At 41.8% G+C, this 25,959-nt stretch overlaps 1 protein-coding gene across 5 annotated transcripts in view; it reads right to left on the reverse strand.

Annotated features, from left to right (window-relative positions):
- Window positions 1-2,514: 2,514 nt before the first annotated feature.
- The window catches only part of LOC137294436 (uncharacterized), a 42,473-nt gene continuing 19,028 nt past the window's right edge, over window positions 2,515-25,959 (reverse strand). For 3 of the 5 annotated variants that reach the window (XM_067825457.1, XM_067825472.1, XM_067825448.1), the window contains 2 exons: window positions 19,732-19,797; window positions 2,515-5,466 (listed from right to left, as the gene is read on the reverse strand). In XM_067825457.1, coding sequence (XP_067681558.1) covers window positions 3,947-5,425 — 1,479 coding nt within the window. In that variant the 5' untranslated portion in view covers window positions 5,426-5,466; window positions 19,732-19,797 and the 3' untranslated portion in view covers window positions 2,515-3,946. Of the gene's footprint in view, window positions 5,467-8,423; window positions 8,487-9,181; window positions 9,283-19,731; window positions 19,798-25,959 lie in introns of all 5 variants that reach the window. The other 2 variants (XM_067825466.1, XM_067825480.1) reach the window with 2 other exon arrangements.

Consider the following 25,959-nt stretch of genomic DNA (forward strand, 5'->3'; position numbering starts at 1 on the left):
AATTACTTCTATCATTACTAAGGGTTGTGATTTTTTTGTCTGACAAGCCAGCTTCTCGTAAAGGGCTATTGCTGACTCCAAGGTACACCTAGCTCTTTGATTCAACAAGTCTTCCAAGACATAGCTGACATTCAGTCAATGTACAGAACTGGAAATACTGGCGAAATGGCCGCAGACCTGAACCCCATAACTCCTGTCGCCGTATTATGTTACCAATGTCAAAGGTTAACATTAAGAAAACGTCCAGATGAAAAGTTAACGTTCTTCATATTCGTACCCTGATAACAATATCAAAAGAGACATTAAAAATGTCCCTCCCGAATCACGGGTGAGTATCTGCTTTCTCGGTGAGAAGGGGTATCAGTGAGTAAACCGGTTGACGTCACTCATTACCGTTTCGTTATGTAGTAATACGCCAGTAAAGGGAAATGGACAAAATATGCGAAATATTTCGGATTACACCTCAGTAAAATACAGATTCTGCTACTGTGAAGGTTTAGGCCCATCCTAGATTCGAACCCACACTCTCAGAATCATGCACCAAATTGCCACCCCACGTAGTCACCAATAATAACACACCTCCAACCATGCTTCCACAGATTGAAGTCTGACAAATGGTTGTCTGGATCATTGTAGGTGGCACTGTGTTCGGCAATGTTCGGCAATGGGAACTATGTCACTTTAGACAAGGAGATACAAGATACAAGGAGACTTGTAGATATGGACATTTTGAAGTCTCACTCTCAGATGTGGATTCGAACCCCGAATGGGAAGTCCTTTAATCTTTACAAAAGTGCTTAGACAGTGTAATCATAAATATAACATGAGTTATATCTACGACATTCTATATTGTGTATCCATAAGCTTGGCATCGATAATAAAATGGATAAAAAATGTTTCAGTTTACCATTGTCGTATATTAGTGATAAAAGCGATCTCTCGTCACGACGAAGATCCGAGTTCAAATTCCTACAATGGGTACACCGAGTGAAGACCATTTTTGTGTCCCCCGCCATGATACTGCTGAAATGTTGCTAAAAGTGGCGTAAAACTATACTTACACACTCACAGAAACGCATTAACTCACTTGTCCTCTCTGTAGACACGTTCTGAAACAGCTGACTGTATGAGAAATAGTATCTGACAGACAGAGGTGTAGCTATCTGTAAATCTCGTTTTGGAACATGATGACTACCTTAAAGGGAACCTGATACAGCCAGGATGTATGGCCGTCCTTCATGTTTCAACTTCATGCCCGGCAAACAAGGTACTGCACTGTTGCTCATTTGTGTGACACTCTCATCAATCTTGCTGCACAGGTGCCCATTACTGTTGCAATCTGTTGCAGATACTGTTGGTCTTTGACAACATGAGCTTCAATATACAGAGGTGACATTATCAGCCTCTCTATACAGCGCTGACACGGTAACAAATATTATTGTATTGAGATTGAATTGAGGTTCGACAAAGTCGACAAATGAAAGCGAAGGGAACCAAGATCATTACGTAAGCATGTATATATGTTGTAGGTGTAGATAGTGTTCTGTGGGTACACCTGATGTCATTACCAGGGCATGTATATAACCTGTAGGTGTAGATATGTTTATCTAGATACACCTGATAGCATTAAGTAGGCATGAACAGAAGTTGTAGATGTAGCCTTCTGTGGGTACACCTGATATCATTACCAGGGCATGTGTAGAACTTGTAGGTGTAGATATCTGTATGTAGATACACCTGAGAGCATTTCATAGGTACGTGTTAGAATAAAACTTGTAGGTGTAGAGAGCTTTCTGTAGATACACCTGATAACATGACTTATGCATGTATAGGTTACATTCTAATTGTGATATCAGTCATTTCGTGAAATGACTGTGAGGGTCAGCCATATCGCGTGATATTTGTGAAACAACAATCAGTACACTTCAGTCTTTTCATGAAATTTCACTAAATAAGTGGATCACAATTTCAACATCACTGACATTAAAACTACTGCGACAGCGACTATAGCACTTCATCTTGGCTCTGAAGCATGTACATTTGTTTGTTTGACACTTGCTGTGTCCAGAGCAGCCACACCTCACAAACCCGTGTCCACCACATATAAATGAAATCAAATTTCATGAAATGACTATGATGTTTGGTACACAGAATGACGCGAAATGGATGACCCTCTCATTCATTTGACGAAATGACTGATTTTATATACCTTGTAGGTGGATATAGCCTTCTGCAGATACACCTGGCACCAACCCGTGAAGATCCGAGCTAGAATTGGTCTTCTGTAACCCATGCTTGTCGTACAGCGACTAACAGGATCGGGTGTCAGGCTCTCTCATTTGGTTGATGCCATTGTATCTACTGTTGACCACTGGGTTATCTGGTCCAGACTGGGTTCTTTGCAGACCGTCGCTGGAATATTGCTGAGTGCGGCGTAAAACACACTGCCATGCTGACACTGAATACACTTTGACACGCACCACGCACAAAGAGCACAGTAAAACAACGGAGACCTTTAATGATTCATTCTTTATGTCATAATAGAAATACAAGGTAGAATTAGTTTCTATTAGTGGTATGGTATCTTGAATCAGTTGTCACAGTGCGAGTTAGTACTAGTCAAATACTGCTGACTTAGTTAAATAATGCTGTTAACATACATTATACGATTATTGCTCAGTTACAGGTAAACCCCATCAAACCAAACTCATTGTATTTTGATCAGCAAGTATCAAGAACAATGAGTCACCACCTTACAGGTTCCGGTTTAAAGAGGTTCCACTGTGCATGATTATATACAAGTACACTTGTACACTCAAACACGTGTATAGTCATGATAACCCTATATTGATTCCGTCACTACTTCTCACTCGCCATGTCAGATCTAACATTATCTAGCCCTCCGAGTATATATGGTAGGTTCTCCATATGCTTGTATATAGACTCATATGTAAATGTGGGTAATATATACATTTTAAAACATATTTTCAGCGTCACAATTTAAGGATGCATTTACTCCTCGTACTGTGGAGAACATGTCCAAAAGTTAGTCAAGGAACTTGTAGAAGAACTTGACGTCAAGGAACTGCTGAAGGACTTGTCAAACAGTTCGTCAAGGAGCTTATAAATGAACCTGTCAAGGAACTTGTAGAAAGACTTATATGAGAACCTCTGCCAAAGAACATGCAGAAGGCGTAAAGAACTTGTCACAAAAATCACGGAACCTGAATGTCAAGGAGCTTGTTAAGGGACTTTTCACGTGTTGAAGACCTGTCATACATCACATAACTTGCAGACAAAAGCGTCTGAATTTGTTAAGAAACTTGGCATGTAAATCTACCAGGTGACTAACATCACATGACTTGTTGAAGAAGTGATGTCCTAGAACGATGTAAAGAACTGATGTAAAGTGATGTAAAGAGCTGGTCACAGAGCATCTCACAGAGCATCATACATGCAACACCCGGACATAGGACAAGAGTATGTTGTTCCGAACACTGCTCGGTGAGTGATATTACTAGTCCCACACAGACACTGCACTGATTGGTTAAGTAAGGATCCACGTAGGAATGGGGCACAGTCGTTCCTCTATACGATTTATGTTTTAATGACATTGTCTTGATTTGCTAAGGGTATTCGGAAGCAGGGTCGTGTTTCTAAACACAAACTATTGGGGTATTCACTGTTCACACCTCCACAGTGTTTGGCGAACATCTTCGGAACCAATGCACACTTACCCCTAACGACAGTGAAGTAGACCAGTGTATCTTCTCCAATTGGCTCCATCTGTTCAGAGCCCAAGTTTGACCCAAGTCACATTTCACCCGTCGGTTTAAACATATCAAATGTTCCAAACCACAAATCGTACCTATAATATCTGCTGGGTTACTTATGATATTAGCAGAGACCCTACGCATAATATAGGTCAGTTACAAGGGCCTTCAATTCAAAATTGTGCTTCATATGTTTGCTTGGGGTTCTGAACCTTAAGGGGCTGAGCCCCTGACATGATGTATAAACTTTGAGGCCTGTTTCTTCGGCTATGGACATTGCGATGGGAGTCATACCCAGGACGAAGAATTGTGGGCCGAGCGTATGTCTTCTCAATTGGTTTAGGAACCGTTGATGGTACCATGAAATCCGAGCTGAGTCTCATAGACCTTGACTTCTGATCATGAGCTACTCTCACAGATCTGGAATCAAATTTCACCCGAACACTGTTTTTCGCAGAAGAATGTCCATCAGCAGTGCCGTTGGTTTGTATGGTGAGAACGTTCTGCTTGTCCGGTTGCACTGATTTGTCATCAGCTGGGAAGGGAACCGCCATTACACGGGGTGTCTTGTCCTCAAGATGGGAACTGCTGAACTCTCTTTTTAACACTTTTGCAACCTCTGATGTCTTGATGTAAGGATGGCTGAGCGCCTGCCCTGGAACTGTCTGGACGCCATAGCTTCTCAAATCTGGCTCATCACTAAACACTTCGTCTTCATTGTCAGCAGGGAGTGAAAGCTTTGGAACCATCTTTGGTGGTTCTCTGTTAGACACATACACCCTTGCCATACCCTCTGGGTAGCCACTGTTATTCAAGACCTTCTCATCGTTATTATTTGTTTCTTTTGCCTCTCTGGCCCGCCGGTAGTGTTCCTCTACACTGATGCCGGTGGACTTTTCCAGAAGGAACTTGATCTCTCGTAGTTCCTGTGAAAGAGACTCTAGTTCGTCCTTGAAAGCGGAAACATCTGATACCTCTGACATCTGGTCCATGTCGATGTCGTTTGACATGGTCTGGATTCCAATGTTATGTCGTTGACGGCCATTCATGATCACCTGCTCTTTAGTCACAACTCCGGAGTCGGGAAGCACGGTAATATCATTCATCCGTGTGTGGTTGGTGTGTCTCGGGGTGTGGCTGACGTGCCTAACATCACCATTAACTTGAAAGTGTGTAGGTCTACCGTTAGGTATTTGAAGAGGCTGTCGAGTAGGAGAGGCACTTCGATTGCGAAGAGTCCAGTTCCCATCCTGTTTACGTTTCAGCTCATAATTACCTCCCCTACTTAGGCTTTTCCAAGACTTGAAATTTTGCACGAATAATCCAGCATCAAGGTCTGATGTACACCTGAATGCCAAGATTGCGTATTTATGCTTTAGATCACGGACAATGCATAACAGACACGATCTGTTCTGTTGATTGACTGTGATAAAGAATATATCAGACATTCGGTAAGTGTCAAATAAAGACGATGCCTGGAACATCGCAGGTTTCCTGATCTGGACACCATCTTTGGACAATCGGATCTTCACTTTCTTGCCTTTATCAGCCTCTGATTTGACTCTGAGTTGACGGATGATGTTGTCGGAAACCACGTCTCCTCTCCAGAGTCCCACAAAGTAGGCCTTCCGTTCAATCACGTCGGCGGACATATTGGCTATTACTTTTGGTTCTGTTCTGTTCTGTCTTATATCTGAAAATAGTGAAAAGATACGTTAAGTGTTTCCCACATATCTCAAACATTTTAACCTTTTTTGACTGACACAAAATAGCATGATCTATTTAAAGTGGTTAAAATAAGAGTGTTTACTATAATAAACAATATTTCAACTAAATGACTTCAGAATCGAACGACTCATTATCAAGCAAGTTTGTGGTTGATAGAGCGATACTAGCGGTATAGGAGACCGACTACGTCCCTAAAGAAGCGGACCTTAGTGTCTGACCCTGGGAAGATCATGTTTAGAATTGGTTTTCAGTAACCAATGCATGCTGTACATGGCTACTAACGGCATCGGATGACCAGGCTTGTTGAACACCTATCACCTATTCCCAGTTAAGCAGATCGATGTTAATGGCATCAGTCAGTGGATATTCTAGTCCAGACTCAGTTTTTCCAAAGCCTCTGTGTTATAGCTGGAATATCGCTCATTGTGGCGTTAAACAACAAACAAATAAATAAACTGAGCGCAACCACAAGATACTTTTGGTCTCTTGGCAATTGTTGTTTGACAAGTTCTTTCTCTGATTATAATGGTCTGGATAATTTAATGGGCCGCCGTCAGAGCTTGACGCTAGTATTCTTAATTCATTCTCATCTATTATATTTGCAATATAATAAAACACATATGTAAATGAGAGAGGCTGAAGCTGAACAGAAGCTGTCCGAACTAAGTGACACGTACACAGTCGTGCACATCTGAAAGTAATTGAGGAATTAACATAAGTGGAATTCCACACTGCAGATTGAGGCGAGTGCTTAGCATACAAGCTCAACCCTCCTTGACAAACACCCACCTTTGTCAGCCCGAGACAGACGGGACTACTGCCCCGGGGTCGAGTGTCATGGAGCGACATGGTGTGGAGGTGTAAATGCACCTGACCTTGGGAGGGGTGACAGAATAACAGCAAGGGGTGAGGGAGAGGTACGAGGTTCAGCACCCACAAGTTCATGTTCATGTATGTTTTATGTACAAACATGGCCCATGTATTGGAGGGGTGAGTGAGTGCTTGTACGCAGCTTTTAACAATGTTCGAGCAATAGCACGGCGGGGGAACATGGGCTTCATACAATATAACCATGTTGGAAATCGAACCCGGGTCTTCGGCGTGACGCTTTATCCATTAAGCTAACCAACCTCACCCGTGAGAAAATCCATTGGAGCTCACCATAGTGGCAACAGCTGTTTCTGAGGTGTTGTGTACCCGAAGACTGAGTCTTTCTGTGTGACGGGAGTGTCATAGGTACCAGAATGGGGAGTAAGGGGCTACATCTCCGACCCCCGGTGCCTCGCCCGGGTAACTGGCCCTCGGCCTTTTCCTGAGTATTTGAACTCTGGTTTGTTTGGGGATTTTTTATTCTTTTATTATTTTTTCTCTTCTTTTTTTCTTTTTCTCATAAAAAATAACTGAATCTGAAAGACAACTACCATTGTTAGTTCTTACAAATGCAATAAAACCGTAAATGACTCATTTGCATTCAATGGGATTGCGCTGGTAAAACTCTTAAAAAACAACCCAAAGATCGGATCCCCTCAGTGGGGAGTATCTTTCGAGGCAACTGAAGGATGGAGGAATTCTTTGTACAGCTAGTAGAGCTATTGTGTGGGTCGGTGGGTGGGTGTACATGTGTTTGGGTGAGTGAGTGAGTGAGTTTCAACGCTGCCATGAACAATATTCCACGTTTAGGATGCCCACGTATAAAGACATGACATAGCTTCTCTCGGGGGTCTAGTGACAGTTCTGCCAAGTCAAGGGGAATGTAGATCTCACGGTGGTCACAGGAGATGTCAACACACCTTAACATATAGCGTGTCATCATGGCTGGAGATATGCAAGAATATGTTTTGTGGCATCGTCTGTCACACATTCAGTGCACTGACGGCAAGACACGTTTTTTAACCAGCATCGAAACATAATGCAATCCCACCTCTCAAAAATCATACATACGTTTTGACTGATACAGTACAACATGTGTACGGTACTTGAACCACTTTCTCCCATGTTATTCTACAAAGAATTGCATATATGTATATTGCATATCTATCCACTGATATTTCATTACTAGCGCATAAACAGACTTTGCGACATTTCACATCGGTCATTGACCTTTCTTAGTCGCGTGACCATGTGACCTCTGAAGTACAATTTCTCGCAATACTAGGTCTTTTACAGCCCACCTTGGGCGCGCCAAGCAATGGAATATGTTGCATAACATAGTGTTCACCTGCCATGTTGAGTCACAGATGTGTGTCCAATCACAGATAATTGTGTGACATAACATGTGTGAAGCAAAAGTAATGAATTTGTTTCTAATGGTTGATGCCATGTGGAAAGCCATGCGTGCGCAGTTCATTGTCCGATGTTACGTCCGTGGTGTGTCGAGCAATGAAGATCACTCTGTTTAACAGACCTTTGATCTATAGTAAAGAGTTATTTGAGGAATTGAATTGTGATGCCATCGTTCATCGTCCTATTACAGAATGAAAGAATGTTATTTGATGACTGAGGGTTTTTGAATGTTGTGACTAGCAAACAGTTGGTTAATAGGCTATCTTCGTGAAACGTTCAGCTGTGCAAACCTTTAAAATCCTTCGCAGAATTTAAGTAGGTTTTACGACAAGTAGAAGCAATATGACGTCCTAAGAATCAATGCTAATTTATAACCTGGGCCGGGTTCGCAAAGTGACAGAAAGTTACGATCACTTAATTGCTATGATCGCTTTGTGAAATGTAGCCCTGGGCTATAAGCAGCGGTTTCGTTTCAAGAAAAATAGATACGGTCTCTTAAAGTTGTTGAAGAGGACGATATGTAGGGTAATAATTTACAGACGAGAGTACAAGAAGACATTCAGAGCCTCTGACGTCATACGAGGTTTGTGGAACACGACCTTGATGTGTCAAAAAAAATGTTTTTACAGTTTTACGAACCTCGTTTATCCGGACGTTTTGGTTTCACTCGAAAATCGTCCGGATAGAGAGACGTCCGGTTAACTGGATCAAACAAGCAAAACGTGATAATTAAGTGAAAGCAAAAAAGGTGCATTACATAACAGTGAAACAACATAACATATACCGATAAGTAAGTGCACCGGTAATGCATGGAAGGCGGATTTCAATTGTATTATGGTGCCGATACACAAATGACTCCCACCCACCCAGATCACACACCACCCCACCCCACCCCACCCAAGTCCCCAACCCCACACATACATCACATAAGACAATGACCTGACAATATTCCATCACACCTAGACACCACAATACCCTACAGACCCCACCCCATAGCCACACCCACTATCACCACCACCCTGATCTGACACGCACAATACCCTACCTCCCTCAAAATGAACACCCTCTCCACGCTAACAACCCACCACCCCCAAATTTGACACCCCCAACACACCACCTCCAACGGGGCCATACCCCACCTTATACTCACACCACACCCCGGCCGTAAACAGATTAGCAGTAAGTCCCAGAAAAAAAAACACCGAATTATGTTATTTGAATCAAAATTTAAAACATATATTTAATGCTAGAATAATGATCAGTTAAGGAGCTGAGAATTGACTTGGCCTGATTTTCGATGCATTCCCTGGGGCACGGAGACAGACTGATCTTGAGACAGCCGGTATGTCACCACAGGCACCTACAATCGTCTTGTCTATCAGGAGTGAAACGTGTACCTGTGTAAGGGAAGTAACTCCAGTTAACTTAAGCAGTCAGATCTCACGTACGGGTCAGTACAAAAGCGATCGTTGAGTGGTGACCGAATATGGATACATTCCTGCGTAAAAAATAAAACAGTTTGAACACAATAGTCTGTATATGAATTCATTTGTGATTTAAAGGCAATTCCGGGGGAATTCATCAGCTCGCCTACTACTACTACTACTACTACTACTACTACTACTACTACTACTACTACTACTACTACTACTACTACTACTACTACTACTACTACTACCTCCGTGACAACACAGTGAGGCCCATTTTCTGGTGTCCCCCGCCCTGATATCGCTGGAATATTGCTAAAAGCGGCGTAAAACCAAACTCACTCACTCACTCCGTGACACAGAACTCGAGATGAAAATGTAAACTACTGGATGCACTGTATGTTTCAGTCGGATATGTAGAGTCGCTATTTATACTGACGGACACGTGCTACTCATTATTCCGAGTCGATTTCCATATCACACAAGAGACTTGCTTGTTGTCAGTGGTTGAGTGAGTGTAACGCCACTTTGAAGACTATTTCTGTTGTCAGCTGTGTCGATGCCGACCTTAGACGTTTAACGCGTTAGCGACACCCACGAACACGACTTTGTCGTTGGCAAAGGTGGTGTATGAACACAGGTTTCACAGGTAACATGCATTTAGAATCTTTAACAAACACAATCTCCCGCAATTCCAAGTGTTCTTTGCAGGTGAATAATTGACCCCCCTGTGCATGGGGTTTTTACGGGTAACACAGATGAGAATGACTGACTGAGTTTGATTTTACGCCGCTTTTAGCAATATTCCAGCAACGCCACGACGGGGGGACACCAGAAATGGGTTTCACACATTGTATCCGTGTCGGGGATCGAACCCGGGTCATCAGCGCGACGAGCCAACGTTTTAACCACTTGGCTACCCCACCGTCCCCCACCGGTGAGAAATGACAGGTTTACCTTTGTGAGAATACCTGTTACATCACTATTTAATGGAGAGTTGTATACACGTGTCCTGTAGCCATAATGAAGCGACGCTGCCTTTTCTATATGTTCGCTTGTATGGAAATGGTTTTGTAACTTTTGTGAACATGCCTAAAACAAGGTTACTCGTGATCCAAATGATAAAGTATACTCTGATTTTTTTATTATGACCTCTTTCTCAAACAATTACGAAACGGCTACACCGGTGACGGCTGGGGACGAGTATACGCCAGCGCGCTCGAATACACCATTTACATATAAATTATAGGCGTGGTTATCGAAATAGATGAAAGACGTTCACTGGCAGAGAGCGTCATTGTGCTACTCAACGAAGATTTGACATCACTCCTCTCATTCATGCAGTAATTTCTGTATTCACCAGACATGTATGCACGCACCATGTCTCGTATCCTTATATCAAGTCAGCAATTCTGAAAGAAATCTTTTATATTAAAGAATGCATTTATAATATTGCAACATTCTACATCATGCAATTTAAATTCTTAGCATGACGACACAATATTAAAACATCATTTAAATAATGACGTGATAATGGTTCTTGGTTAAAGTACTCCCAACGAGCTGACCTTTTAATAGTGAGTGATTTTAATTTTACGTCGCATTTAGCAATGTTGTGGCAGCATCATGGCGGGGTACAGCAGACATGAGCTTCACACATTGTACCTATGTGGGGAATCGAACCCGGGTCTTCGGCGTGTCAAGCGAACGCTTCAACCACTAAGCTATCCCGCCGTCCCCGTTCTTTTTATAGATTATATATTCACATCAGCAATGATAAACTATACGTACGTAGCTAGAGGCATTCATCGCTTGAATGCAATGCACGAATACCCGAAACAAACTGAGTGAGTGAGTGAGTGAATGAGAGGTTTAATACCGCCTTGACAATATGTCACGTATAAAACGAAAGATCAGCTTGATGTTAGATGGACAGACCGTTGCTGGCCTTAGTCTCTGTATCCCTGAAGATCCGAGTTGAAACTGATCTTCACCATGACATGCTTGTCGTAAAAGGCGACTAACGGCATCGCGTGGTCAGGTCGCTGACTTAATTGACACGTCATCGTATCGTGATTTTGTAGATCGCAGCATAGAACCTGGTAACTTCATTTAAACTGAAAATGAACCCAGGGAGAAGGGAGACTCTGAACCATCATTCAGCTGTCTAGGTGCATCTCAGTCTTCTATGGAAATTTGAAACGGATTACGACAGAAAGACCCACTAATACTTGACTAATCTCATAAGCTTAATTCCACTTAGTTGTTAATACGTCTCAGGTATATCACATCGTTACGCCAGCCTCCTACCGCTCGTCTCTTCAATGACAGTCACCCTATGTCGTCCTCTATAGATTTCCAACGGCACGTGTTATCTGGGCTCAAGGTAAACTTATACATTTAGCATTACTAATCCCACAGTTTCTTATTGTTGTCGATACTACACCGGACACAGCCGATGTGTTCTGATTGTAGGACACGCGACGTCGTGTCAGTGTTTAAAACAAGATTGGAATTCTGCAGGTACACGGAGATAGAGTGGCCTGTTGACTGAGCGTTGTGTTATATTTGGGATTGCCCTATTCTTGATAAAATATACATTCTCGTACTTTTTTATTTTTTTTATTTATTTTTTTTTGTTCCTTTGTTCCATCCGGGATTCGACTTCACACTGAATGAAATGAAAACAAATTGAAATAGATCTAAAAATAGAGCTTTGTTTGACTGCATCCGTAAAAGAGTTCCAAATATGTGTTTAGTTCGATTTTTGCAAGCGTGCAAATTGGAGTTACAAAGTTACATGAACAACCTCTATGCGACATTGAAATACCACTGAGTGTAGCAGTATCGTAGTCTGAATGAACACTGGCGCCATCCTCCAACCCTGACTCATCCCCAACACACCCATCATGTTTCCCCGGGATGTTTGTGAGATATAACACATTGTCACCTTGTTGATAATCCCATACATCTCAGCCTGTCGCCGACGCGCGTTAACACGGGAGCTCATCCACAACTATCTGCTTATACACTGTATATGCGATAACTTGTATAGTCTTGTGTATATTTCAAATATTTTCAGCTGTTTCAAATTGCTTAGACTCATGAAAGACAACTTTAATTGCACCAAGACAGAGTTTAACTAGTGTTTGAAAAATAATGTAATAGATGAGAAATACGTCGCTAGCGACACTGCTTTTCATTAACTCTGTTATGGAGTGAGTGAGTGAGTGGGTTTGGTTTTACGCCACCTAGCAATTTTCCAACAATATCACGGTGGGTGACAGCGGAATGGGATTCACACATTACCCATCTGAGGAATCGAACCTGAGTCTTAGGCGTGACGAACGAACGCGTTATATTCACCACTAGTAGACCACCCATCGCCCAACTCGACTCCACTATTTGCAGACCACCATCATATTGCTTGAATATTGCTGAGTGCGGCGTAAAACTAAACTCACCCACTCACTCCATAAAACATAGGCGAGTGACTTCAATATGAGACAGAGTGAGTGAAAGGGTGAGTGAGTATGAATTTATGCCGCTTTCAGTAGTGTTCTAACAATGTTAAATCACCAGTAATCGAGGTCCACATGCTGTTCCTGTGTGATGAATCGCATTCGGGGAAACCATTAATTACCTTAACTTCCCCGTCAGTTCGTAATCAATCAGAATGTTTTTGACGTTCGCAGGGATATGACTGCTAATTCCACTGTTCACACAAAGCGTTTATCAAATTCTAAAACATCCATAGAATGTTTTATGCCCACCATGATTATATCAATATTATTATATGAATTTAAGTTGTTATCAGGTAAAGTGACAATGACATGACCAGGAAAGTCCCCGGATTGCAGACAAGATTGAAGGAACCCAGTAATACCGCAACATTCCTCCAGACCCTTTCAAGACGGTACTAACAGACCCCGTGTTCAAGTGTTTGCTCTATAAGTGCAACGCACTGGTTCAAATCCCAGGCTCGAACTTATTATGACTATTGATTTGTAGGCACCGAACTGAGATCGCGAGTTTCATCAGAAGACCTACAAGACCTGCAGCACTTCGACGTGTCTTCGATCAAGCTGTCAGGTGTGATGTAACAGAATATATTGTTAAACGCGGCACCAAACCCAAGTCACACATGCATACTGTCGTTATTACTCGGTGTATTTGATAAAGGAACTTTAAAGAGGCGCTAATTGGCATCTTAAAGTGAGTGCTGGCATGTTACCTGAACAATCAGCCGATGATCAACACATACCTCGTTTTACAAGTCCTCCACTCTTGTAAGACAACCATCCATACAATGTCCGACAACCAGTCAGAACGTATTACCACCGTAACACCGTGTCCACCGGAAGTTATCATTCATGTGAGGTATGAGATTTCAATCGAGACCATCTAGTAGGCCAAGATTGAAATCAGTGGCGTGTGTTTTGTACAGACAGTGCCAAGATGGCCACAAGATACACAATATCACACAGAATCTGTGTCTTTTGTGTTTTGTTATTTAAATATAAAGTTACAGCCAAAATCCTAAAGTAAAAATGACTTTAATATATCTGCTGTCTCGTTGAAAAAGAGGTATTGGGGGGAATTTGTTTTGAATTAGTGCAGCAAGTTTCTTTGACTGGAGCATTCTATATATAATCGTCTTTGGGACAGATGCAATACACCGACACGACATATCTCGGTTCGCGATACGATTATTTTTATAAGGTCGAATGGTAGGGAACATTTTTGGGTCCATACCTCTGCCAAATGCCTGCTTGGTCACTAAATTATTGTCCGATGCATTCAGGTAATTCCGAAGGTGGTGTATTTGTAGACAAACAGGAGCAGATACAGCATTTAGAGAAAGAGGACTGCACACTCTTGAGGAAAGGTTAGGGAAGAGTGGGGGTATCCGAGGTTATGAATTGGCATGGTGCGATACGAATAGTGTGGCCGTTTACTCAAACAATGCACTCAGTGCATATTCATACATTACAGTGTTTATAATTGACATCATAATTACCCTCGGTTGCCGAATCGTGCCGTATACTCTGTATATAGCCCTAACATGATAATGATGATATGAAAACGCACTCAGGTAATAAACCCTGTATTCGAGAGTGCTTGTAGTGCCATAATCACATCGTTACCTGCATTTGAAACCTAAAAACTACATCTCATTTGAACAACATCACTCATGAACTACAGTGATTAATTATGGGTTCTTTATCAGGTCTCCCAGAAGAACTATATGCTTAAATTTACTTTTGTAGAGTAGCTTCATACAGTTTTATTGACCAGGGCTTACATTTTTGTAGCTCTCTTTGCTAAGATAGTCGTAAGTTAGTGTTAACGTACGTAAATATCTTAGCGCTAAGAGAGCTTCGAAAATCTAGATCCAGTGTATCATGTTGTTGTAAAGGTAATCTAATAGCAAGAAAGTGGAGGACTTAAGAGAGAATGGTATATTGTAGTATTTCATGTATTCAGAGAAAGAAGGCAGGGCAGGCTTGGTCAAACTGAAATTCACATGTCTTTCAGAAAATAAAATACTGTTTAAATCACTGTTGGAGATTACTTGAGGAATACCCCCGAGCATTGTCATGAGGATGAAAGTGGCACTAGATTATCACATATCCAGAGATGAACTATACATGTGTCTAAAACTTATCTACATGAGTTTGTATGTATGTTTGTTTTCTGTTGGGCAAATCCATTACGGAGACGCAGGTGACATCATGTAGTTAATTTGTGCACGGACCAAAACACGTGTTGCTTTAAGCTGTAGTTCTGTGAGGACACCGATTATGAACTCGGTAAGATCACTACAGCTATGCACAGCTGCACAGCATTTGGATTCACAAAAGTGGTAAAGATCTAAAACGTATTTGCCTTCAGGCTTATCTATAACAATGACTCGACATGGCGGGATGTTAACATAACCCCAATCAGACGGAGAATATCAGACGTTCAAACAACATACACTCTAAAACTTGCCTGCATGTTGTAAATCAACGTTATTGTCCTCGTTCAGGGCTTCACCCGCTGGAAGGTTTTTTCAAAATCTGGAAATTAGTTAACGATATATTTCTGTGTGTTTGGTGTTTAACGATTGTTCGTATGCTTCGGGACTTATTTTACTGATCGCTGATTCTCTGTTTCCTCTCACAAAGTATTTCGTGACTGTAACAGTTTACAGAATTTCTGCGGATGTAGAAATCCTTCCAACAAAGGCGATTTGATAGCAATTTTCGGGATAATCAGGAACACAACAGACAGGTCGTGACATTGATAGCACTGTACATTGACACATGTCGGCCCGGTATACAGACCCACGTCCGCACCCCAGGGCCATACGAGCTTGTCAGACTCACCCCGCATTGTCGATAACATCTCTCTACTGCTAGAGGCCTTGAGAAGATAACGAAAAGAGGCCTAAATTTTGATTTAATCCTTATATTTGATAATCTTTACAAATGGCATTTTAATGATGATGTTCTCGCGTCCTTCACCTTTGTCGAGGTCATGTGTCTGAGGGCATGAAGCACTGGAAATAACAAGCAGAAGGTGGAGCAATGACGCTGCTTAGCACCGCTTTGAACAATTGCCTAACCTTAGTTCCGCTCACTGTTCAAGATTTATGAGTTTATGAGACGGGAAGGGAGAATCGAGGGTTCGAATCCTTACTCAGAACAGGATAAATATCCTGTAGACTGAAGGAATGACTGAATGCGTGGGTTTAGTTTTACGCCGCTTTTAGCAATATTCCAGCAATATCAGAGCGGGGGGGGGGGACGCCTCAAATGGGCGTCACACATTGTAACCATGTGGGGAATTGAACTCGGTCTTTGCTAAACAAACGAACCGTTTAATCACTAAGCTATTCAACCGATATAAACCAACAAAAGCGTTTACAGTATCTTGATAACGTTCACAATGTGTCTATCACATAGAAATAACGATGGTATATTGCATTATGATAAGATGATTATTTACAACATTGATATAATTGACTTCTGAAGCCCTAAATGACTTCTCTCAGCATTTCAGGTGCATTGCATTAATACGTGGATAGAAAACACATTTGATTCGAGACGTCAAGTCTAGCGTACTTACGTTTTCAAAAACCCAATCATGTTTTCTTAACAGGATGAACATTTGACATGGCCTCAAAAACCAATTCCCATTTTGTTTTGTTCCAGTGAAAAAACGACCTCGTAACACACTCTACCTATCTACCTGTCACCATCGAGGTGTTTTGTGTATCGGTAGTTTTCTTGCGAGTGATCTTCTATCGCATGGCCTCATAGAAAAACAACCCACTCATACTGGTAGTAACAGTCGACTGAGCTTCCGCCACGCTTGAGCGGAAACATCTTAAAGGCAGGCCACTATAGACAAACATCTCATTTATCATAAACTATGGATCTAAAGTGGGTGTTTATCAGAGCATGGTTTTTAATGTGATGATATTGTTGAGGTGTACTCGGTTATCTCTCTTGGGTCAAGGAGTTTCTCTATGGTCACGTGGACTCTCGTATCTATAAGTAATGACGCTATTCATCTATGGTGGGTTTTTAAGAGACCCCACCGTGGAATAGGGATTTCTTTCCTGACACACATCCCCAGTAGTGAATGGGTCATGGCTGTAGACCACTAACTCGCACACAAGAGCATTGTACAATCATCATAACGTGTAAGGGAAAACACGTGACCCCATATTTGCAATGATTCTTAAAAGTGAAACTGTTGCTAGACCTCACTCACTCACTCACGCCATTTTCCACTTAACATACTGCTTATTTTAATGTCTGAACATCAGATTGAATTCCCAAATATTCTTAAGAGAATAGTAGGTTTTAGGCCTGCAAATACACACCCTCTAACTATACAGGCAATAAATACCACCCAAACACAATCGAAGAACTGACATTTCATTTATCTATGGTTAGTAATCTAGTATAATAATAATAATAATAATAATAATAATAATAATAATAATTTGGATATAACTGGCCAATCATACCCAGTTTGGTCACTGTTAGCCGTAGAGAACAGTTTATTTACTCCAGGCTCCAACCCCGACCTCCTTAGGAAATATTGCCGAGTATGCAGCTAATGCAGTGTTGGGGAGTCGTATTTTCTTCTAAAGGATATTGGGAGATAAAACAGGCAGCTGTATGACCTGCTAGGGGTGGGGGCAAGGACCCGCAGCTGATGATGAACCTTACCAGCTTGGATGTGCCTGGATCGCCTCAACCCCCTCTTTGCTGCAAGTCATGTATTTCAAAATGCAATTTCCGCCTTGTCAGTTTCCTTCTGGGGCAACATCCCTCTTTCAGGATAGAGGATAACAGAGTCTTCATTTTTTACCGGTCAACTGTTATTTGTGCTGTGGGTGGATTCACACGCCACAAGACTGAGTTTGGTTTAATTGACGTAGGTTGCCCTGTCGACATATATCTAACGCTCACAATGGCAAAACTAGCCAAGCATTTTCCGCCTGGATGAGTTTTTCAACTGTTTCCTGACACATGTCACAGGTAATTGAGTCGGGTTTGATTTAGTCAAACACTTGGTATTGATAACTGGAAATAAGTGCCCGACTCTAAGTGGGCAGCCGTCCTACATCACACTCACAACTAACGTCTCGTTCAGTGATAATGAAGGTGGACGATTAAAGCGACGGTCACAGTGAGGATTAAGTAATCCCAAGTTCCTAATTCCCGCAGTTAAAGATTAAAATGGAGATTTGATGGCCACAAAAGCGATCAGTCGCAGAAATCAGTTGATCAAAATATCTTGTAATTATTAAAACGTAGCTTTGATCTGTACGTTCGCCTCTGTATCCGACGGCGAATATCGGTGCTCGCATTGACGACCATTGTTTTTGTCGGATTCATGTCTCAGTTGTTTGGTGACAAAACATTCCTACAATATGATTTCTTCAACCCAGGTCACCATTCGAGAACTTACTGACATTACATGCGACACAGAAACGACTTGATTGAAAATAGATTGAATCTGCCAAGTGCAAATGTCGGTTTAATGGTCGCCCGTTGATATAAGAAACTCGTTATTGTAAGGTCGTGTCCAGCATACACATGCATATATTTTGTTTCATTTAAAATCCTGAATGTTCTTACCAAAAACACATAAAGTGCCTTGGATTAACCTTTTTCTGAGCAATCCAGTACAGTATGCACATTGCAGACCTGCAACAATGTGCTCCTATGCCTGTATACATTAATGTGTCTCTCTGTGTATATTTGTGTCTGTTCTGTGTATTTGTATTTGTGTGTCTTTGAGTATTGGTATGTCTGTGTGTTTTTATGTGTGTGTGTGTGTGTGTTTTTGTAATGCATGTGTGTATTTGTACGGGTGCATGTGTGTATTTGTATGTGTGTCTGTGGGCTGTATGAGTGTCTGTGTGTATTTGTATGTGTATTGTGTATTTGTATTAGTGTTTGCATGTGTTTGTATGTGTGTGTCTGTGTGTATTGTGTGTGTCTGTATGTTTATTTGTATGTCTAAGTGTGTATGTGTATGCGTGTGTATTTGCATGAGTGTTTGTGTGTATTGGTATGTGTTTTGTTTTTATGTGTCTGTATTGGTATGTGTGTGTGTCTATGTATGCATCGGTGGTATTTGTATGTATGCGTCAGTGTGTTTTTGTATGTGTTTGTCTCTGTATATTTGAGTCTGTGTATATCCTTGCATGTCAGGACTGAAGACGACGTTATTGTTTCTTTTCGTGCGAGTCCACTGACATACAATGGTACAGGTTTAACATGGATACTCCACTCCGCCACGGTATACTGACTCTGGGCAGACCAGTTCATCTTTCACCCCCAAATCCCGAGAGCTTGGCAAGACAACAACACATGCATTAGGGATGTATTAGCGTTGTTAACTGAGCGAAACGAGCCGTCGGTGTATCTACCCATGGGGCAAGTGGTCTGACGCTTAGGGTTCCGAACCCCAGAAAATTGTCAGCATGATGACTGACGTCCTTTTTATATGTAGAGATGAGCGAGCGAGTACTGTTTTACGGCGTTGCAGCAACATCATGGCAGGGTACGCTAGAAATGGACTCCACACATTGCGACAGCGGTGGGGAAAAGGAACCCGGGTCTTCGGCCTGACGAGCAAACACCTTAACCACTAGGCTACCACACCGACCCGTATATACAGAGGAACAGCAGACAAAATTCCATTGTGTACACGCTGTTGGTATATGGGCACGCTCCAGGTCGCAATAGCATACATGTACCGTAGGCAAGACTACATACTGCACTCTTGCTACAGTCCAGGGCCTAGATCTTCGAAGCTCTCTTACCGCTAAGATAGCCGTAAGTGCCATAAATTAACATTAATTTACGACTATCTTAGCGCTAAGAGAGCGTCGAAATCCTAGGCCCTGGTCTGTAGCCTCCTAACTGCCTGTCTGTTACAACCTGCACTGGATGCTGAGGGCTGTACATTTCCATCAGCTGGAATGTATTTTTAATAAAGCGATTTACCTGGGTGTGGGCGATGTTGTTACAGTCAGCGCTGGTGTTGAAGACACGAATGCATGACGTCTGAGTCTGACAACAGAAGAAAACCATTGTAGCATGGAACATTGAAAGTGTGAGTCACCAAATTCCGACGTTGCTGGTCAAATTGCTGGCTCAAATTCTTTTAACAAAGCATGGCATGAGTAAAGTTACTATCGAGTTGGTCTGCCGAAGGCAGGAATGCTGACATTGTGTGTTTAACTAGGTTTACTTTGTGTGAGGTCAGGTAAGAATGCATCATAATTGACAGTCAGTGAGTGTCATCTTGTATTTGAAGAGAGAGAGAGGGCTATACATTTTCAAACCGCCACGGTCACAACACATCAGTTTGTATGGTTGGTTTGTTGGTTGTTTGGTGGGTAGCTGGGTGGATGGGCGGGTGGGTGGTTGGTTGGTGGTCAGTCGGTCGGTCGATTATTTGTCGTTCGGTTGGTTAGTCGGTGGGTTAGTTGACTGGTAACTGGGTGGGTGGGTGGTTGGTTGGTTGGTTGGTCGGTCGATAATTTGTTGATTGGTTGGGTGGTCGGTGGGTTAGTTGATTGGTTGAATGGTTCCTTGCATGTTTGCTTGCTGACTGGTAAATCGGTTCCCAACATTCTAATTATACAGCGGTTGGCTATAAAATGTTCAAGTATGAACTACACAATCCAGTGGTCGACATTATGAGCAACGAACCACGCCGTAGGGTAACGTTGGCAAGCAGTCATCAGTGTGCTTGATCCCCGATCCATGTGGGCACCTATTGCGACCATCATTGGTTTATATAAACCGATCTCGTCCCGGAAACCACATGGGATCAGTTGAGCGCAGTATCTTGCGATTTTAAACGAAGTTGTGCTTGGATTAAGGACACGTTTGACGGTAGTTAGGAAATAAAGGTAGTTAGGAAATAAAGTTCGCTCCTCCCTATTGTACTAAAGTATAGGTTTGCCCTGAACTATTTTCTTTGATGTTATAATAATTTCGATTAATCGAAGGCAGGAAACAAACGACGGTGTCCTTGACCTAAATTAAATATCCTCGCACGTGTCACACTGCCATCCTAAGGTAAGACGAACGTTATCAGACAAAACAGATGATAAACAGTTTGATGACGGTTTACGTTCGGGTTAAATATTTTCTCAAAAAACATTTAACCTCTGATTAATGTAAACCAATATGATCCTTGCATCTCTACAACCAACGTAAGTTTAAATCAGTACATGCAGATGACGCTGACTAGTCAAGCGACATTCCACGATTGCATTTGTAAGGAACGTTACCGTGTCGCTGGAAAATTGTGAATCCAACTATGAGGAGTTTTTTTGTTTTTTTCCATGAACAAGCATAAAGGTGGTTTCCACCAGTGATGTTAGCTGAGTGATGCTATTGCAAACCAAGAAACATGATGCAGTGGAGTAGTTTACAGTAGCAGGCTGTATGAGGCGATGACAGCTGACAAGCGCCAATTCATAGTGACGTAATGCAAAAGTGTTTGATTACGAGGGGGCAGACTAGAATGGCACAGTGGCACCAAGGCATTGGGACGCAGTGCAAAAAAGGCATATTATCCTCTGATAAAGTACTGGCGCCGCCTTGATCGTCCCCTGAAGCATCTTAGAATTTACCATAAGTAGTCTGTCACGACGCGTCACTGAAATGAACATAAGGCCAATAAAATACGCATGAAATTAATATGATAATATTATTTAATAGCTTAATTTCATTTGAAAACATGAAATGTAATAAATTACAATGCATCGATACTAAAAGGTTTAAAAGATCAACAAAACTAATGACTGAAATCGAACGTCCATGAAAGAATGGAGGAATGAACAAACTACGAAATTTAAAAGCGTCATCTATACATATGGAAATTAATTAAGCAACACCAAATTCAAAGACACATAAAAACTTAACAAAGTTTAACGAAGTAATTTTGATGATTGATTATTCAATTTTGATGTATTGACATACAGCATGAGCTTTTCATGGGTTGATATGACGCGCGTGAAGCTTGCACAGCGCACGTGCATTGCTTTAACCTCAACTTTCGAAAAATGCACTTTTTCCCTGGGGTGTTTACAAGCGCAGGTTGTCGATTGCATTCGGTTTTTCATTCATTTCAATGTCATGGCACGTAGGAAATTATCAGAGGCCACTCGTTGGCAAATAATCGGCATGAGGAATGCTGGTATGTCTCTAAGACAAATCGGGACTCAAATCGGACGACATCATTCCATAATTTCAAAACTTTTGAAAAAATACCGGGCCACTAATGAAGTTAAAGACCTGCCTAGACCAGGAAGACCCAGGAAGACCACAGTCCGGGAGGACAGAGCTTTACTGAGACTTGTACGGCGCAGGTCCTTCGACTCGAGCTCTCGGTTGAGACAGGAGTGGCTTCCAGGGAGACCCATCTCGAACAGGACTGTTCGGAATCGTCTGAAAGCTGCAGGATACCGGGCAAGGAGGCCAATCAAGCGACCCAGACTGTCTCCAGCCCATAAGGCAGCCCGACTGGCCTGGTGTAATGACCGTTTGCACTGGAACATTGCCTCTTGGAGGAAGGTCCATTTCTCAGATGAGAGCCGGTTCTTGCTGCACATGGTGGACGGTCGTACTCGGGTCTGGAGGCAGAGGAACACAGCAATGGCTCCACGGAACATCCAGGAGACTGTGGCCTTTGGGGGAGGTTCCGTTATGGTATGGGGGTGCATTTCCATGAACTGCAAGTTGGATATCATTACCATCCGTGGCAACCTTAACGGTGTTCGTTACCAACAGGAGGTTCTTGACAGGGCTGTGGTACCTCATTTTGAGAACCATCCTCTGGCAACGAGACCCATATTTATGGACGACAATGCTAGACCTCACAGGGCGCATGCTGTAAATGATTTTTTGCGGCAAAATGCAATTGACAGAATTCCATGGCCTGCCATGAGCCCTGACCTCAACCCCATTGAACATTTGTGGGACTTTATTGGCCGTCGTGTGAGGCAGAGAGACCCACCAGTCCATAATCTCAACGAATTGACGGCTGCCCTGCATGAGGAGTGGAACAGGATCCCCCAGAATCAGATCCGGAGACTCATCCAAGGAATGAGGAGGCGTCTGGAATCGGTGGTGCGTGCGCAGGGAGGACACACTAGATATTGATGAAAGTCGGTGTGCAGACTCTCAGATGACTGTTCTTTCTTTCCATGTGACATTTGTGTTAATACACCTGACAACAACGTCTGTGGATGAATAGTAAATTGTGTCCATTTTTTCATGAATTTAAGACAGTTTTAAGAATTTGGATTTCGTTGCAATAAAGCAAAGTCTTGATACTTTTTCCCTTTAAGTTGTTTGTCAGAGATCGTCTGTTGAATAAAAAAGTGTCAAACTATATCAACCCGGCATATTTTGATTGTCAGAACACTTCAAAGTTGCTCCAATAGAAAAAATTGGGGTGTTGCTTGATTAATTTCCAGGTGTATATATAAATTCTATTGCAACTCGATGTTTCTGTGGGTATAATATTGATGATGTCAGATCCCCTTGTGATAAACCCGGGCCTAATGCAACAAGAGATAATTGAAGATCGTGGATATTGATTTGCTATTATTTTCTCATAAATATATTATAAGCATGGTCACGACAGGTATCGACATGAAAAGCCTCAGCTCAGTAATGACGTGGAGCAGAATGTCACCTCTCTATGGAATCCCAGACGGGACATCTGTTTGTTGCGTTATCGCACTAACAAGAACAGGCAAAACGTGTCAACAATGTCCCTTTTGGGATTCCAAGACTGCAAGACTTCTTTACAATATTTCAACATGTCAGGTTCAGGACGTCAGCACTTCCTATGTTTTTGACAGTGTTGCCTGTGTTCGCACATTTCAATTAATGTCACTTGTGTTGTAATAAAGCGTTAAACGTCGAATAACTGACAAGGTATGAAAGCCAACATTCGCCTCTACAAAACATGAACAGTGACTTGTACAAGTATTCATGAAGATGTCGCAGATACATTATACAGTGATGATTTTACTGTTTCTTTATCATGCACATTAATACACTTGACACACTCTAACAACAGCACATGTATATACTGTGATGATATTACTGTTTAAGATTGTGGCCAGTTGATTTTACTCTTTCGTGCACATTAACACTCTTAAGATACTTTGACAACAGCAAACGTAAACCCTACCATGAAGTAACGTCATGTTCATTAAATAGAAGTAATCGTTTAGAAGACAGGTTTCTCTTACGGTGACCTTTTAGAAAAAAAACCGTCCTTAAAAGTTGATGAAAAATAAACAGATTTTGGACACTTGACCCACACCACAACACGCGATTTACGGTACACGTGGTCAGTCTTGCCACGTTTGTATAGTATAATCTACTAGCTTCAGTCAGTTCTTCCTGAACAAGGGCAAATTCAAGTATTTAAATAGATTCCCTACCGGACAAAGAGTGGACGTGGGACCTTAAGTATTTCAACCAAACCAAAAAGAATCCATCAAATGATTTCAGCAAACCAAACATTATGCCCAAATTGATGAAACCCCAGACTTGCCTTCTTCGAAGGCATTAGAAAGGTAATCTTATTCCCTGTTGGCGACACACGAACATTATGCCTGTACTTCTATTCACGCGATGCAATAACTAAGGACTAAACCCTCTACCTTGGCACAGACCACACATCCAACATCGCTCAATCAATGTCGCTATTGTACACCAGTCGTCCGGCAAGCCGCCGCTGACACCAACTTCAAACGTGTCGTGTGTAAGTATACATGTCTGCTAGGACATCACACGGTCCCTCAAACAGAGCCACAATACGTTGCTTATGAGCCACTGGTCAGCCTCAAAATGTCCAACACAAGTTTTATATCTTTTATGATCCATCTCCCACATGCAACAAAAAGGGCATTGTTCATGGATTCATAAGAGCATAAACACTTTATGATTTAATAATTGTTCCCGAAGATACACAGTACATGTAAACAGAGGTCTTCAAGTACTTTTCAAGACTCAAGGGAATATCAGGGCAAACTTTTCGATTCCTTTGACCTACTGTCTGAATTGTTTCACCTTTAATCCAGTTAAATTATATAATATATATATTCTGTTTCTAGGTGTTTCTTTTTTCATCCAACCTAACTTGTTGTTTTTGTTTCTAATGTGCCGCAATTCCCGGTGTGGAGCTGAGCCTCTTGCGCGTGCCAGAAACCTAAATATTAGTTTTGAAATCAAAGCCTAGAATGATTATGATTGGTCACAACAACACCCGTGCTACTGAAACTCTTCCAAAATGGTAACTATCAAAAACTTACATTTCTTCTGCCTTCCATCGAACATTGAACATAGTTTCTAGAATACTGTGTGCAACATTGCTCCAAAAATGACTCGGTACTGATACATGTCCTGAATTACAGGAAGTTAAAATCCTCCAAGCAAAGCCATGAATATATGAATTTGAGTCGGAAGTCGAACGAAAAGACCAGTTCATTACTACGAAGATTCATTCAAATCTGATTTGCGATTGAAATTGCAATACTTACTTTATTGCAATATTGCTAAACTTTTATTAAGTCCCCCATAAAGTTTGTCAATAATGCGACTCACAGAAGAGCGAAATTGATCACGTCCTAATTAATAGACATTTCACTACATCAGAATTCGTGATGAACATACATCAACATTACGGGTAATTTCCACATAAGGATTTCACTTCAAGTTTCGTTCTAATGACACACGCTTTACATATATGTCTCAAATACAACCGGGATGATGAAGGTTGTATCTATTCGTGTCAAAAGCTTGTATAAGTTGGATTACCGGGGCAACCACAATAACAATCTCTCCTGCTGCGAGTACAGCTGTGGTTAGCATGTCCGCGACAATAAAAACTGATCTGTTGTCAACGGTTGATTAATCCAGGAGTACAAACTCTCCACGATCTTCTTGAAGAATGTAGGTCCCGAGCCCCATAATTACTGATCAACCCCAACATAAAAAGAACTCACGTTTTGCACGAGCAATCAAATCAGAATACCGACATTAGTGTGCATCATAAAACTCTCTAAGTTTGTGTTCATCTGAGGAAATGCTATAATCTTTACAAGACTCAGTCGTGTGGAATAGCTGGTAGGTCGTGTATTCAGTGAACACAGAACGATTATTACAAGCGTGTAGACGACATTCCTACCTTACTGA

Source organism: Haliotis asinina, chromosome 1, assembly GCF_037392515.1.
Source record: "Haliotis asinina isolate JCU_RB_2024 chromosome 1, JCU_Hal_asi_v2, whole genome shotgun sequence".
Classification (NCBI taxonomy): Eukaryota; Metazoa; Mollusca; class Gastropoda; order Lepetellida; family Haliotidae; genus Haliotis; species Haliotis asinina.